General features: G+C 47.4%; 1 protein-coding gene across 1 annotated transcript in view; it reads right to left on the bottom strand.

Annotated features, from left to right (window-relative positions):
• The window catches only part of LOC146188130 (cytosolic Fe-S cluster assembly factor narfl), a 41,758-nt gene that overhangs the window by 22,932 nt on the left and 6,191 nt on the right, over positions 1-12,635 (bottom strand). Inside the window, exons 5-8 of the mRNA XM_084603657.1 lie at positions 10,284-10,418; positions 8,803-8,939; positions 6,600-6,711; positions 5,955-6,027 (exon numbers count right to left, since the gene is read on the bottom strand). Coding sequence (XP_084459783.1) covers positions 5,955-6,027; positions 6,600-6,711; positions 8,803-8,939; positions 10,284-10,418 — 457 coding nt within the window. The remainder of the gene's footprint in view (positions 1-5,954; positions 6,028-6,599; positions 6,712-8,802; positions 8,940-10,283; positions 10,419-12,635) is intronic.

The raw sequence follows: 12,635 nt of genomic DNA, 5'->3' as shown, positions 1-12,635 counted from the left end.
TTCTGTGTCTTTTGTCCTTTTGAGCTACACTCTCATGTCATGGATCACGTTTGTTGTAAGTAAGTTTTACTTTAAAATGATGTCAGGTGAAGGAGCATTAACTGTGAATGTTCTTTTTAATAATTATACTGTGAAGGTACAAGGTTGTTAGCCTGGGAAATCTAGCCCTGTGCCAAAAATTGCTACATATTGGACTAGTGGTGCCATCTGGTGCAGCCATTGTGCACCAAGTTTTGTTTGAATAGTGTTAATGGCACCAGATAGCACTACTTGTCCAAAAAAAGTAGCTGTTTACACCACTAATTAAGTCCTTATGCTTGAACAACCATTTTTTCCTTTTGCATATCCCACTCATCAACTGCCCCTTATGTTGCTAAAAACGCTATGAGCAACGGTTATTGTTAATAGCCCACTTCAAGCCCCTACAAGAAGTGGATCTTGTATTGACTACATCTTTGCACAACACGTCAATGTAACCGGCATGAACTGATCATGTGTGACCTCAGTTATCACATGCCGCTACTCGCTGCCCTGCACGACTCACAATCTACACTTTGTTTACGCCATAGACGAATGGAACATACTTCCCGAAAGCGTAGTTACCGAGTGTAGTCCCTCCAAATTTAGGCAGCTACTAACTGATTATTTTGACCTGCCATAGACACTTTTCCTTGCACTCCATTATTAGCAATCTAATTTGCGTGCACTGTTGTGTCAACGTCTATTTTTCTGTATTTCATCCTTTTGCCACTTTTGTTCACTATATGGTTGATTTTACTACATATCGTTTTTTGTTATGCTTTGCTACATGGTTATCCGTATTTTGTGTGCACTGTATCGATTGCCTGACTTTTCTTCTTTCCTTAACGTTTTTTTTCCCAATTTGTCAATGTTGTGCATTTTTGTATTCTTTTCCTTTGTTTTTATGCTAATGTATGACCCTTTCTCACCGTTGTCTCCCCCCCCCCCCTTTTGTAATGTCCCTGATAGGGATTCTTAAGGGAATAATAAATGACGATGATAATGATGAACAGAACATGGGCCAGCATGCATGCCTGCAGTGGAATAATCTAGGCGTGGCGCGGATTAATTCACCTTAAATCTCATTCACCGTAAAATATTCTGCCTCCATAACTCTCAAAAAATCACTTTTTCTCACAGTAAGGAAAGAGCCAAGAAAAAGCTTCTGAGCAGGCGGACACGATGCAGGCAAAACATTTCATGGCTCCTGCATTTTGGCTACTACATCATTAACGAGGCAAGGTGCTATAAGTTTTTGGTTGAGAAGAGTCAGCACCAGAATCTAAAGCTTTATCTGGTACTGCCACCTGCTCCACCACTGCAAACCCACTAAGCTAACTGAATTGTGTTGGCATAGACTGCAAATAATCATCTGTTTCATTTCTAGCAGACAGGTCACAAAAATCTAGCACTAAAATCTAGCCGCTGTTGTCCCCTAACAGAGACTTATAGCATAGCACAACTACGACCCTCTAGTACCATAATCCACTACCATGCATTGCCGGTGTGCCCATGCTGACTGGTCCAAACTCGGCAAACGTGAGTGAGTGAGTGAGTGAGTGAGTGAGTGAGTGAGTGAAAAACTTTATTAAGTATATTTAAGGGAGGGGGATGTGCAGGTGGGGTCCCTAGTCCGGGACTCCAGCGGCTGCCGCTGCTACCCGTGCACGTGTCACGAGGGCCCGTTGGGCCTCTAGTCCAGAGCCGGATAGGGCAGCCTCCCACCCCTCAATTGTTGGCACTGCATTCGGATCATCTGGAGGATTGTGTGGGCAGGTCCACACCATGTGGTGCAGGCCTGCCTTTTCCCCGCAATATTTGCATTTGGGGTCGCAGAACCCGGGGTGTATTGTGTTTAAACGGGCTGGTGTGTTATATGTACCTGTCTGTAGGCGTCGCCATCTAACTTCCTCCGCTTTGGAGAGCCCCTTGGCTGGGGGTGGATATTTTCTGCGAGAGAGTCTGCAGTGCTGTAACCTCTCCGCATACGTCGCCAGAGGGCCGGGATAGGGCGGTGTGGAGGATGGAGGGGTCGAGTCCCGGGGGAGGAGAGCTCGGGCAGCGGCATGGGCGCACTCGTTCCCTTCCACGCCTTGATGTCCCGGTGTCCAGACGAGGCATTTGTCTTGTTCGGGGTGTCCATAATTTTTCAATATTCTGGCAGCCTGGGGACATATTCGCCCTTTGATGTAGTTGCGGTAGGCAGCCATAGAGTCTGTTATTATATAGGCGCAGGTGGTATGCGTGGCGGCTAAAGCAATGGCCACCTCCTCCGCCATTTCTATATTGTCATCGCAGATGGTGAGGGCATCAACCAGTTGTTGTTGGTGAATCACAACTGCTACCGTGTACCCCGCTTCTGACTTTGCTGCGTCTACGTAGTAGGATTCAGTGTCCGTCCCGTACTTTTCCTGGATCTATTTGGCCCGCGCCTTCTGGCGCCCTTGGTGGAACAGAGGATGCATATTGCGGGGTAGGGGATTGGCTATGAACGAGTCTGACCACCCGGGCGGTATAGCCTGTTTTTGTACGAGACCTTGCGGGCTAGTCAGGTTAAGGTCCATAAGAACGGTCTGGTCCGTGCGGGTTGCTGCTAGTCGATTTATCTGGGTGGCGCGTTGGGCGGCAAGGAGTTCTTCGGCTGTATTGTGCACCCCTAATTGCAAAAGACGTTCTGTGGAAGTGCTTTGGGGCAGGCCCAGCGCCTTTTTAACTGCGTTTCGTATAATGAAGTCGATTTGCTTGTAGTCTCCCGTTTTGAGGTGCAGATACGGTGTCGAATACACAATTCTATTAATGATGAATGCTTGAACCAGGCGCAGGGTGTCTTGTTCGAGCATACCCCTGTCGTTGGTAGTGACCCTGGCTATCATACGCGCAACCTGCAGACTGGTGTTTTTGAGCCGAGTGAGGGCGTACACATTTCTGCCCTTATCGTTGATGTAAAGCCCTAGAACCCTGATGGTGTCCTTCTGTGGTATTGGGTTTCCATTGAGGTTGACTTCAACAGTGGGTCTGCATTGGTGGGAGCTGTGTAGTACCAGCAACTCAGACTTTTCGGGGGAGCAAGTAAGGCCGCAGTTAGCGGCGTAGGCTTGCACGATGGTTACGGCCTCTTGATGGCGGTCTTCGATTTCCGCGGTAGAATAGGCCGTGGTCCAAATAGTGATGTCATCCGCGTAGAAGGCGTACCGTAGATGCGATACCTGATTTAGCTGGGCTGGGAGTTTGATTAAAGCAATATTGAAAAGTAAGGGTGATAGAACAGCTCCCTGGGGCGTGCCGCGTGTGCCTAGCTGTATTTGGCTGGGTTCTGCCAGACCGAGGTCGGCGTAGACGGTACGACCGTGAAGGAAATCTTTAACATATGCATAGGTCCTTGCACCGCAATTGATGTGGCTCATATTTTCCAAAATAGAGTGGTGCTTTACGTTATCAAACGCCCCCTTGAGGTCAAGAGCGAGAATTGTCCTGAAGAAAGGCTTGTTAGGGGGGTTTATGACTTCTTCCTTAAGCTGGAGGAGTATATCTTGGGTGGATAGGCCAGGCCGGAATCCGAACATGGTGTGTGGGTACAAGTCGTTTTCTTCAAGATATCGGGTGAGCCTGATGTGTACTGCCTTCTCCATAACTTTCCCTACGCAGGAGGTGAGAGAGATGGGCCGTAGATTGTTAATATTTATGGGTTTGCCCGGTTTGGGGATGAAGTGCACCTCCGCTGTCTTCCACTCGTTTGGCAGCCGGCCCATGCGCCAACAGTTGTTAATGTAATTCGCGAGCTGCGTGAGGGCTGCGTCGTGGAGATTGGCGAGGAGTCCCACCGTGATCTTGTTTTTCCCAGGAGCTGTGCCTCGCGCATGGCTAGGATGGCGGCCTGTATTTCTTTGATGAATTCCGCATCTAGTTTCTCGTTTGGCTGCCCATTATAGGGAGGGAGGGGGTCCGTGTCAACTGTGGTGCAGAAGTACTTTTGTTTGATGGTTTGTACGAGATCTCTATTGGAGCCGCGGTAACCATGTAGAGCCCTAGCAAGGTTCTTGCGTTGGTCGCTTTTGGAGTTGTTGGGGTCAATGAGGCATCTGAGTAAGCTCCAAGTTTCTTTCGAGCTAAGGTTACCACTCAGGGAATCACATCTTGTCAGCCAATTTGATTGAGCAAGGTTTCATGCATAGTCCTCTGCAGCTTGCGTTAGGGTTGCGATGCAGCGTTTGAGCGTTCTGTTGTGGCGCTGGTGGAGCCAACGTTTCACCAGGCCTCTGCGGGCGTCCCACAGGTGCAGGAGATGGGAGTCTATAGCAGGGCGGTCTTAAAGATGTTTTCAGGGTTCGGGTGTACTTGGAGGACAGGTGCCTAAGGTCCGATGCCCAGGAAGCGTAATCAGTGGTATCTGGGTGATCAAGGTCAGCTTGCTCTTTTCGAAACGCGGTCCGTGCGCTGACAATCAGGGTGAAGCGCCATCTGCTGCCCTCTGGGTGCATGTGCGCAATGATGCCCCACAGCAGTGGATCATGGTAGCAGATTGCAGGTAGCGCTATTTAAAAATGCTCAAATAAAATACAAGCAGTAACTGAAAGAACAGCGTATGCTTTCAGAACCTTACAAGGCCCTCGACTGCTTTGTACAGTAAAATCTCGGTGATATGAATCCGGTTGATACAAATTTCGGGATGATACGAATTGGCGAAATTATGTACAATGTGAAAAATTTCGAATGGTCCTAACACTCTTCCACGCCACAACGGATCATACGAACGCACGGACTGCGATCACAACCTTGAGCATTACGCATCGCCCGCACATCGTTGACTCCGCGATTGCCAGCCGCGCTGTATGTACCCTTCACGAGCAGTTCGCGGTGACGCATGGCCTGCACCCCGCAGACGTCGCGATTTTCTTTTCGCTGCGAAAAGCTTTCAGCAGCGCATGGCCCAGAAATCACAGACGTTGCAACCGCCTTAGCTAGCGGCGGTGTACAAGGAGGGTGCGCACGGACCGGAGATCGCTGGCTCTGCGATCGCGATCCGCGAGCAGTTCGCGCCTCCTCACGGCCCGCACATCGCCATTCCCATTCATTCTGTACGCGCTGCGAGAAGTACGCAGAGGTGGGCGGGCCGCACATCGCCATCACCGCGATTGTTTTCCACGGCGCGAAATGTTTACAGCGGCGCGCAGCCGTGAGTAGTAGTCGGCGGCGCACACGGGCCGCACATCGTAAACTTCGCGACCGCTAGTCGCACTGTACACATCGCGAGCATTCTGCAGCGCCGCGCGGCTGGCATGTCGGCGTCTCTTGTGCTGTACGAGTCGCAAGAAGTTCGCGGAGGCACACGGCCCGCGCGCCGCCGCCGTCGCAATCAACTGTCACGCTGTGTGCGCCGCGAGTGGCGAGCTGTGACCGCACGACCATAATAAAACTTCTCAGACGTAAACAGATAAGCGCGACTGCTTTTCCTATGCTTCTGCATACTTATTTTCGTTCGTTTTGCTGATACAAGTGTTTGGATGATAGGAATTTTTTTCCGACCCCGTAAGATTCGTATCATTGAGGTTCTACTGTACAATGCAAGAACCTTGTGTGCTACAGTGGCTTTGGCATATGGCACTAGGCTTTGGCAGACGCTGAGTACACAGTCGAGGTATGAACCTGTGACTCATCACATCCACATTGCAATGAAAGCAAAATGCAAAAACACTCCTGTACTGAAATTCTGCTGCTGGTTAGGTGACCTTACAGGGCTGGAACTGACTCAGAGCCTTCCACTACAACGTCTCTCAGAAGCATGCCCATCCTTGACAAGTAAAAAAAAAAAAAAAGAATCCATCAGGGAATCAAACTACATAAGAATCTGTCCATAATACAATACAAGTCAATCCAAATCTGAAGGCAACAAATGGCAGAGTTTGGCTATTTAGAAGCAGTGAGTTCCTACTCACGGGGAATCCGATGCAGTGGAGGGGAGCTCGCCAAATGCTTTGCCTTCTTTTGTTAACATACTTTCCACTTCGACTGAAAGGGAACAGAAGCACAGAAGACTTTGAAACCATAGGGACACTGCCTCTAATATTTGCAGCGTGTGAAGAACCTTCCATGCTTACTTGCACAATGAATACAGCTGCTATTGTGGTTGCCAAAGCAGAACATTTTTTGCTAACATACACTACACCTTGTATGATGAATGCTGCCCAAAAAATTAGAAAGTTGATTTAAAAATGGGGGGAGGGCGCTTGTAACATAAGCGCCCACAATAACAGTCAAAAGGACAACTGTTAACAATTTAAACGATTCCCACCCCAATGCGTAGACGTTGACAAAAAGAGGCAAAAAACTTCACGAAGCGCACTGCAACGCTTCTTGTCTACTGAGATGCAATGCAGTTTACAGCCCGTGGTCTACTGCCCACAACAAAGTGGCGACAATTAAAATGAAGCACAATTGCTGCACCTATGCAGGCACTGGAATATCTGACAGCATAAACTTTTACAGGGATAAACTCGCTTCTTGTTTGTTTCACACACCATGAACCAGTCACCGAACTAAAGAAAAACAGCAAGAGAATGCATGAAAGTTGAATGCTGTACCGGATGTGATGACGCAGTCCACGTCTCTAGTGCTGTATATCTCATCGTAGAAGTCAGCTCGTGATGCTTCGAGTTTCTTGTCATAGCAGGGCATGACGCTGACGTGGTATATCTGGAGACAGGGCAAGGAATGAACTTACACTGTGAGGCACTCAACCAGCCCCAAAAAATCTTCAGGGACTTGTAAGCTCCGCCTTTAAATGACATGATGGCGCAAGCAAGTAGTCAAAATGTAAATCCCTGCTTTAGCCAAGCCGTATAAATGTGCCTGTACAGCTTAGGAACACCGTGCGTGACTTGGCATCCAAAAGTACTGAAAGACGAAGGCTTATTTCACCTTCTTATCTCAAGTAAGCAATCTCAATCAACTCCTTCCAACTTTCTGATATCATGTTAAGTCATACAAACCATGACAGAATCAGTGCTCAGTCATATCAGTTGCCAGCTACCACCTGCCAGTGCCATGCCAGTGACTCTTCACTCGCAACGCCAGTGCCGATAATGCGAGTGCCAGACTTCTTGGGTAATGAGGCTTTTAGCACTTTCGTGTTAAAATAGTGACATCTGCACAGTCTTCCTCATTTTCCACAGCAGGATACTGCATGGCAATGGTGGCCTCGAAGGCCTCAAAAATATCAGTTTGTGAAAATATACTCTAGATTTCCAAGAGAAGCAGCAGCAGGTTCTGTCTACAAAGAAGTGACTCCTCAATTAAAGCAAACGGCACTATGCATGGTGCACTTAGACTACCGATAACTAATGAACCGCCACACAACCTACCGTTGGCTTGTACAGAAAGTGTGTGTGGAGTTGGCACAAAGCATGGGAAGCTGCTGAACCCAGCAACAGGCAAGTGCTGTTGCAGTTCTTTAAGCTCCGTTTTGACAAGCTGTGTCATTGCCTCTCTGCAAGTACTACTAAATACAAGCTGTCAACACGCCAGCACGGGGTATAAACCACTGTTGTGAGGTGACAATACCTGCAAGGCACCATATAGCAATGCTACCAGAAATGCGACGCAACAGCCGAGACTGTATATCCTGGCCTTCAAGAATGAGAGCTGCTGAAGAGAAACTGGCATGATAAAACATAGCAGCTGGGGGAATGTAACAGGCAGGGTTCCACTGTAAAGCATGCTTATGAGAGGCACGGGACAAAAGCAATATAGAATAGACTATCAAACCAGGATGAACTTAAAAGAAATATAAAGCACACAATTTGGCCCCTAGTTATAACATCACCATGACCTCCACTTTCACTAAAAGTTAGCATCCCTGTCATTAGGATATGTCTATTGATAAGGCCCACAGGCAGTGCCTAAAGCCCTACGAGTACATACTTGAAACATTACCGATTTTAGAAATCTTTTTTCTATGTGGAACTATGCATTCATTGATTAGAATGGTAATACTAGAAGAATCAGAATGAGATATTATCATTTATCATCTAGATTCTCTTGAAACATAGAATCCGGTAATGAATAAAGTTCTACTAGTGTGTCAAATGTTGTGGCTCTGGAAACAGCATGCCTGCACGCTTCTGTGGAATTGGCCTGAATGGTTGCACCTGTCAAAAGCAATATACTATCACATTTGCAATAATATAAAACTACTAGTTATTTTCCTTGAACAAACCACCTCAGAAAGTACCTTGCATTATATCTAGGACCAAAGCAATGAATACAGTGCCATTTTTGTTTTCTGCTGTTCTTAATGATGCCCACAGTGACGTCACCTACTAGGCTCATGAATCAGAACATTAGGCTCACATTTTAAAGACCCTGGCCACTACGGCTAACCATGCAGTAAACATAAGTGAGAAAGAGTGGCTACAGGTGTGGAACAAATGCCACATCATGCCACTGTTAAAGAAGGCAAGGTAGTTGATGAGCTGTAAAGAGCAGAGAGGGGAAAAAAGGCAAAATGGGAATCGAAGTATGCAGCACAACACGTGAAGCAGCCAGGAAAGAAGCAGCGGCATGTTAGTCGCTGCTGCGCAAAGGGCTGCATGCAACAACAAGAGAGGAGCCATTTCTTCATTCTTAGTGTGGGGAATTTCAAATCTTCCACTGCAGAAAATTAGATCCCTTATCTGTTGAAACAGGCTAACTTCAATTTGTTCCCAGAGTCCCTTTAACCAAGGCTCTCTACCTGGGTTCAGGGGCAAAGGTTTCTAAAGATCAGCATCAAAGTCTCTCACTCACCTGGTCAGGTTTTTTGCCCAGCTTTCCAGCCAGAAACTTTTTGACCAGCGAGCCCATGACCTGCTGTGGTGAGCGAGCTCGGCTGATGTGTGGCAGAAGCACGTTGCCATGTGTCTTCTCAGCATAGCATACGAATCCTGGGAGAAAACAGATGCAGGCATACGCAGCGGCACTCTATCTTGACACTTTACCAATCCTACCAATTATAAGAAAGATGTCAACAAGCATCTGTTGTGGGGATTCATAATCCCCTGCCCTATTATAAAGGGCCGCGCATAATTAACAAGCGTGATTACATGTGGTGGTAGGAAGGACCGTGAGGAGAGGGCATACTGGCCACACCTCCCAACCTCCTGCAGCGACAGCGCGCGGATTTCCTTCTCTCCTCCCGGCCTACCCAGGAAACCTCCTCTCCCCGACCAGAGGTGAGAAGTGCGTCTGTCACAACTCTCTCGGGGTCTTTCGGCGGTTGAGCGTGCACCCGCACGGTTCAGCATTTTCCGTCTGGGATCTGGGAGACTGCCGCCTTCATCCTCTGCTCCCGGTGCAGCACTTACCGCCGCGGGCCGTGAGCACGAAGCCACGCCAGGTGAGCAGACTACCTCTCACTCCTTGCGCGTGCTTCCCCCTTTAGGTGGTTTGATTTCACCCCCGTACGCGGCGTTTGCTCGCTACACGGTGGTTGTTCTTGAGTGCATTTTTCTTGCCGTTCCTCAAACATAATAAACTGTTCGATTACGTAACTTGGTGTCTGTCCCCTCTGGCTCGAACCCACCGCAGTAGCGACTTCTCGCACCGCAAGTTGGGGGTCACAGCTCAATCTGTTAGGGCTGCACGTCAGGGCTAGAAGGCGACCTTCGTGGCACATTTTTACGAGAATAACCCCCATGCCGTAAGTGCAGCTTGTCCTATTCACTCACTTGTAATTGACGGTTTCTGTTCCTACAGCAGTGTGATATTTAAGTATTAAAACTTGCTCAACTATCTACTATGTTACAATATGCTGCAGGGAATCGCGCCCATTCAAGTAGCCTCTAGATCAGTGACCTGTTTAATGAAATGAGTTACAATCACATGCCGTTTTTCGGGTACTGCTGGGTGCAATGCCCCACCAGGCTTTCTGCTAAGTTAGAGTGTTTTTGGCCTTAAGCAGAGAGTTGAATCTCATACCTACTACTGCATCAAACACTGCCGAAAAGGCAAACGAAAAGTTGTGCTGTGCACGGGACACCTGGAAGCTGTGTGGCAAACGTACAGCAGTCAATACCAAGTCACCAGGACCACCAGACCGAGAGATGGTGGTAGCGATCAACTGGTGTCACTCCTGGTGCACTTCTGACCCCTGCACAAGGAGGGGCTGTCCAACAGGCTTTGTGCAGTAACATTTCCTTTTGGCAGGTTTAAACTGCTCAAACTGGTGGAGCCAAGCTTGGTTTAGTACGCCTCAGTGCATATAAGCAAGAGAGTAATTAGGCCCATACCTGGACACGATGATGCCAACAGGGGGAGGGCAGCTGGGTCACTGCCCCTGCGTGCCCACCGCTCAAGGAAGTCCCGCAGTGTCTCGACAAGCGCGAACTCTCGGCCAAATGTTGCGTCCAGAACGTAGTGGGCACCTGGAATGCCAAAGAAGCTGCCTTAATGCGTGACATTCAGTGGTGAGACATCCAATTTGTAGCTGTAACAGTAGCACAACACTTGGCATTATGAGGTGCATGATTTCCCTCATGTGTACCATGACAGCTTTCAGTTTTTCTTGTCCGAAGCAAAACCACAGCTGTATTGGCTCTGTAATCTCGGGTTAGCTCAGTTTTCAGTGTGAGACATAAGAGAAGTGCTTTTACATCCCGTCAAAGGTCACATTATAGAAGGAGGACCACGGGTAATGGGCAGGGAAATCAGCGCACCTTAAGATTGCACAATGTTTTTTAAAAACCCATTTTGTTGTGGCACCACAAGAACGAGGACCGAGATGAAGACAGACAGAACAAGCCCCACTCTCCCAGTTTTTGACCCTTTTGCAGTTCTTTAAGAAGCCAATTGAGACTAGTGGATGATGACTGAACAATACCTGAATCAAGAGGCAGCCTATTCATTGAATGAAGAAAACCAGGTTCTTGTTTTGTCCAAAAGGGACTTCAAAGGCAGATAGTCAAGCTGGGCTGGTAAATTAGCGTCGTGCAATAGTAAATACACAATTTTTGCCATAAGCCAGAAGATTGCATGAAAGATTGCATGGCACTATCATTTGCGGCTTTATGCAACAGCGGTTGGTGAGCCTTCTCAAAGAATGCTGCTTCCCCGTCAATTGGCAACTATAGCTGAAATGCAAGGAAAGCTGCACGGCGAGCATAACCAATAATTTAAGTCTCATAAATAAAATGGTGCAAAACAGTAGATGGAGAGAAAGGTTAGATACAAACACAAACGCTCTACCTTCTACTTCACATTCTGTGCGCCCACTCCTGGTGCAACCATTGCACACAGTAAGCTCAGAACTGCAAGCTTTAAGCACATACACACTCTGTTGGGCTTGCTAGGCGGTCAGTGAAGCAGTTTCACCCTCACTTCAGCCACCAAATCACTTACTTTGCGCAGGCTTTGGGTGTTCTGAAATTGCAACGTCTATTTCTTTTCCATTCTTCAAGTAAGCACTAATGCAGACGAGTTCATGGACGCATGTCGTAAAAAAGTGAAGCCTGATGCAAGCACATAGTCTTCCATAATTCCTGGACAGTGGAAAGGTGGACATGCCTTCATACTGAAAATTACCTGACGACTAATGCACGCCTTCACCGTCCCCTTTCATTTGCATCGAAAAATTAAAAAAATTAATGGCTGTTTAACTCTGGTTAAACCGATTGAGATGTGTGAAAGCACTGTTCGGACTGATTTAATTTGCTTGGTGGTTTAAGCATTGAGAGAGTGGCACAAATTTTGGAAAGGTGTGCCTGCCCCAAATGAAAATATCTGTTGATCTTGAAGAAAGGAACGGCCCATTGTCTGTCTCACTTCTCAGTGGACATCTCTTACAATTAACGGCTCACAAATGGAAGTACTACATACCGTATTTGCACGATTCTAATGTGCACCTTTTTTTCCGAAAATAAGCATTAAAAAATACATGCAATCGGATTCAAAACGCAAAAAAAACTCCAAACCGAAACCAACATCTCAAAAACCGAAACGAAGCAGCTCAATGAACGATAGCCAGTCGCATTGCCATCGGTATCAGCAAGCCGTTTTGAGCTGAATCTATCCATGAGCGGATTCAGCATTTCGATCGCCATTTTTCACAAACATTCTGTTTCACTGGTGTACCCAGAAGCTGCGTTGGATTTGTGCATTTACCCACAGCACAGTGACAAATGGAAAGGCAACGACGCTTTCATTACGAGGCGTCATTTAAGCGGAAAGTAATCCTGTTAGCAGAAAAAAACGGGAACCGGGCAGTGTCCCGTGCATTAGATGTCCCGGAGACATGCGTTTGCGATGACCATTTGTGGTCGGTGGACAGTGAAAAAGAGCTGTCTTTCGACCTTGACGGCGAGTAGACTATGATGTTCCCATCACGTGGTTGTGTTCGTGTGTTCCGATTTGTGTTCTTGAGTTCGATTAAATGTTTTAGGCAACTTTCAAACGCTTGCTAACTGCATCATTCAGTGTGCGCGGTAGAATCGGTGCCAAGTTATTTTTGTGGTTTCCGGGCCTTAAATATTAATGCACGTTACAATCAGGGGCGCATTAGAATCCTGCAAATACGGTATGTTATCAGTTTGCAAACTAGTCCCCAGCTTTGTTAGCAGATGGATGCTAATTGGGAAGCAATATTG

This window comes from Amblyomma maculatum, chromosome 5 (assembly GCF_055883805.1).
Source record: "Amblyomma maculatum isolate TAMU_Amacu chromosome 5, ASM5588380v1, whole genome shotgun sequence".
In the NCBI taxonomy this organism is placed as follows: domain Eukaryota; kingdom Metazoa; phylum Arthropoda; class Arachnida; order Ixodida; family Ixodidae; genus Amblyomma; species Amblyomma maculatum.
This window is presented reverse-complemented; position numbering and strand designations above follow the sequence as displayed.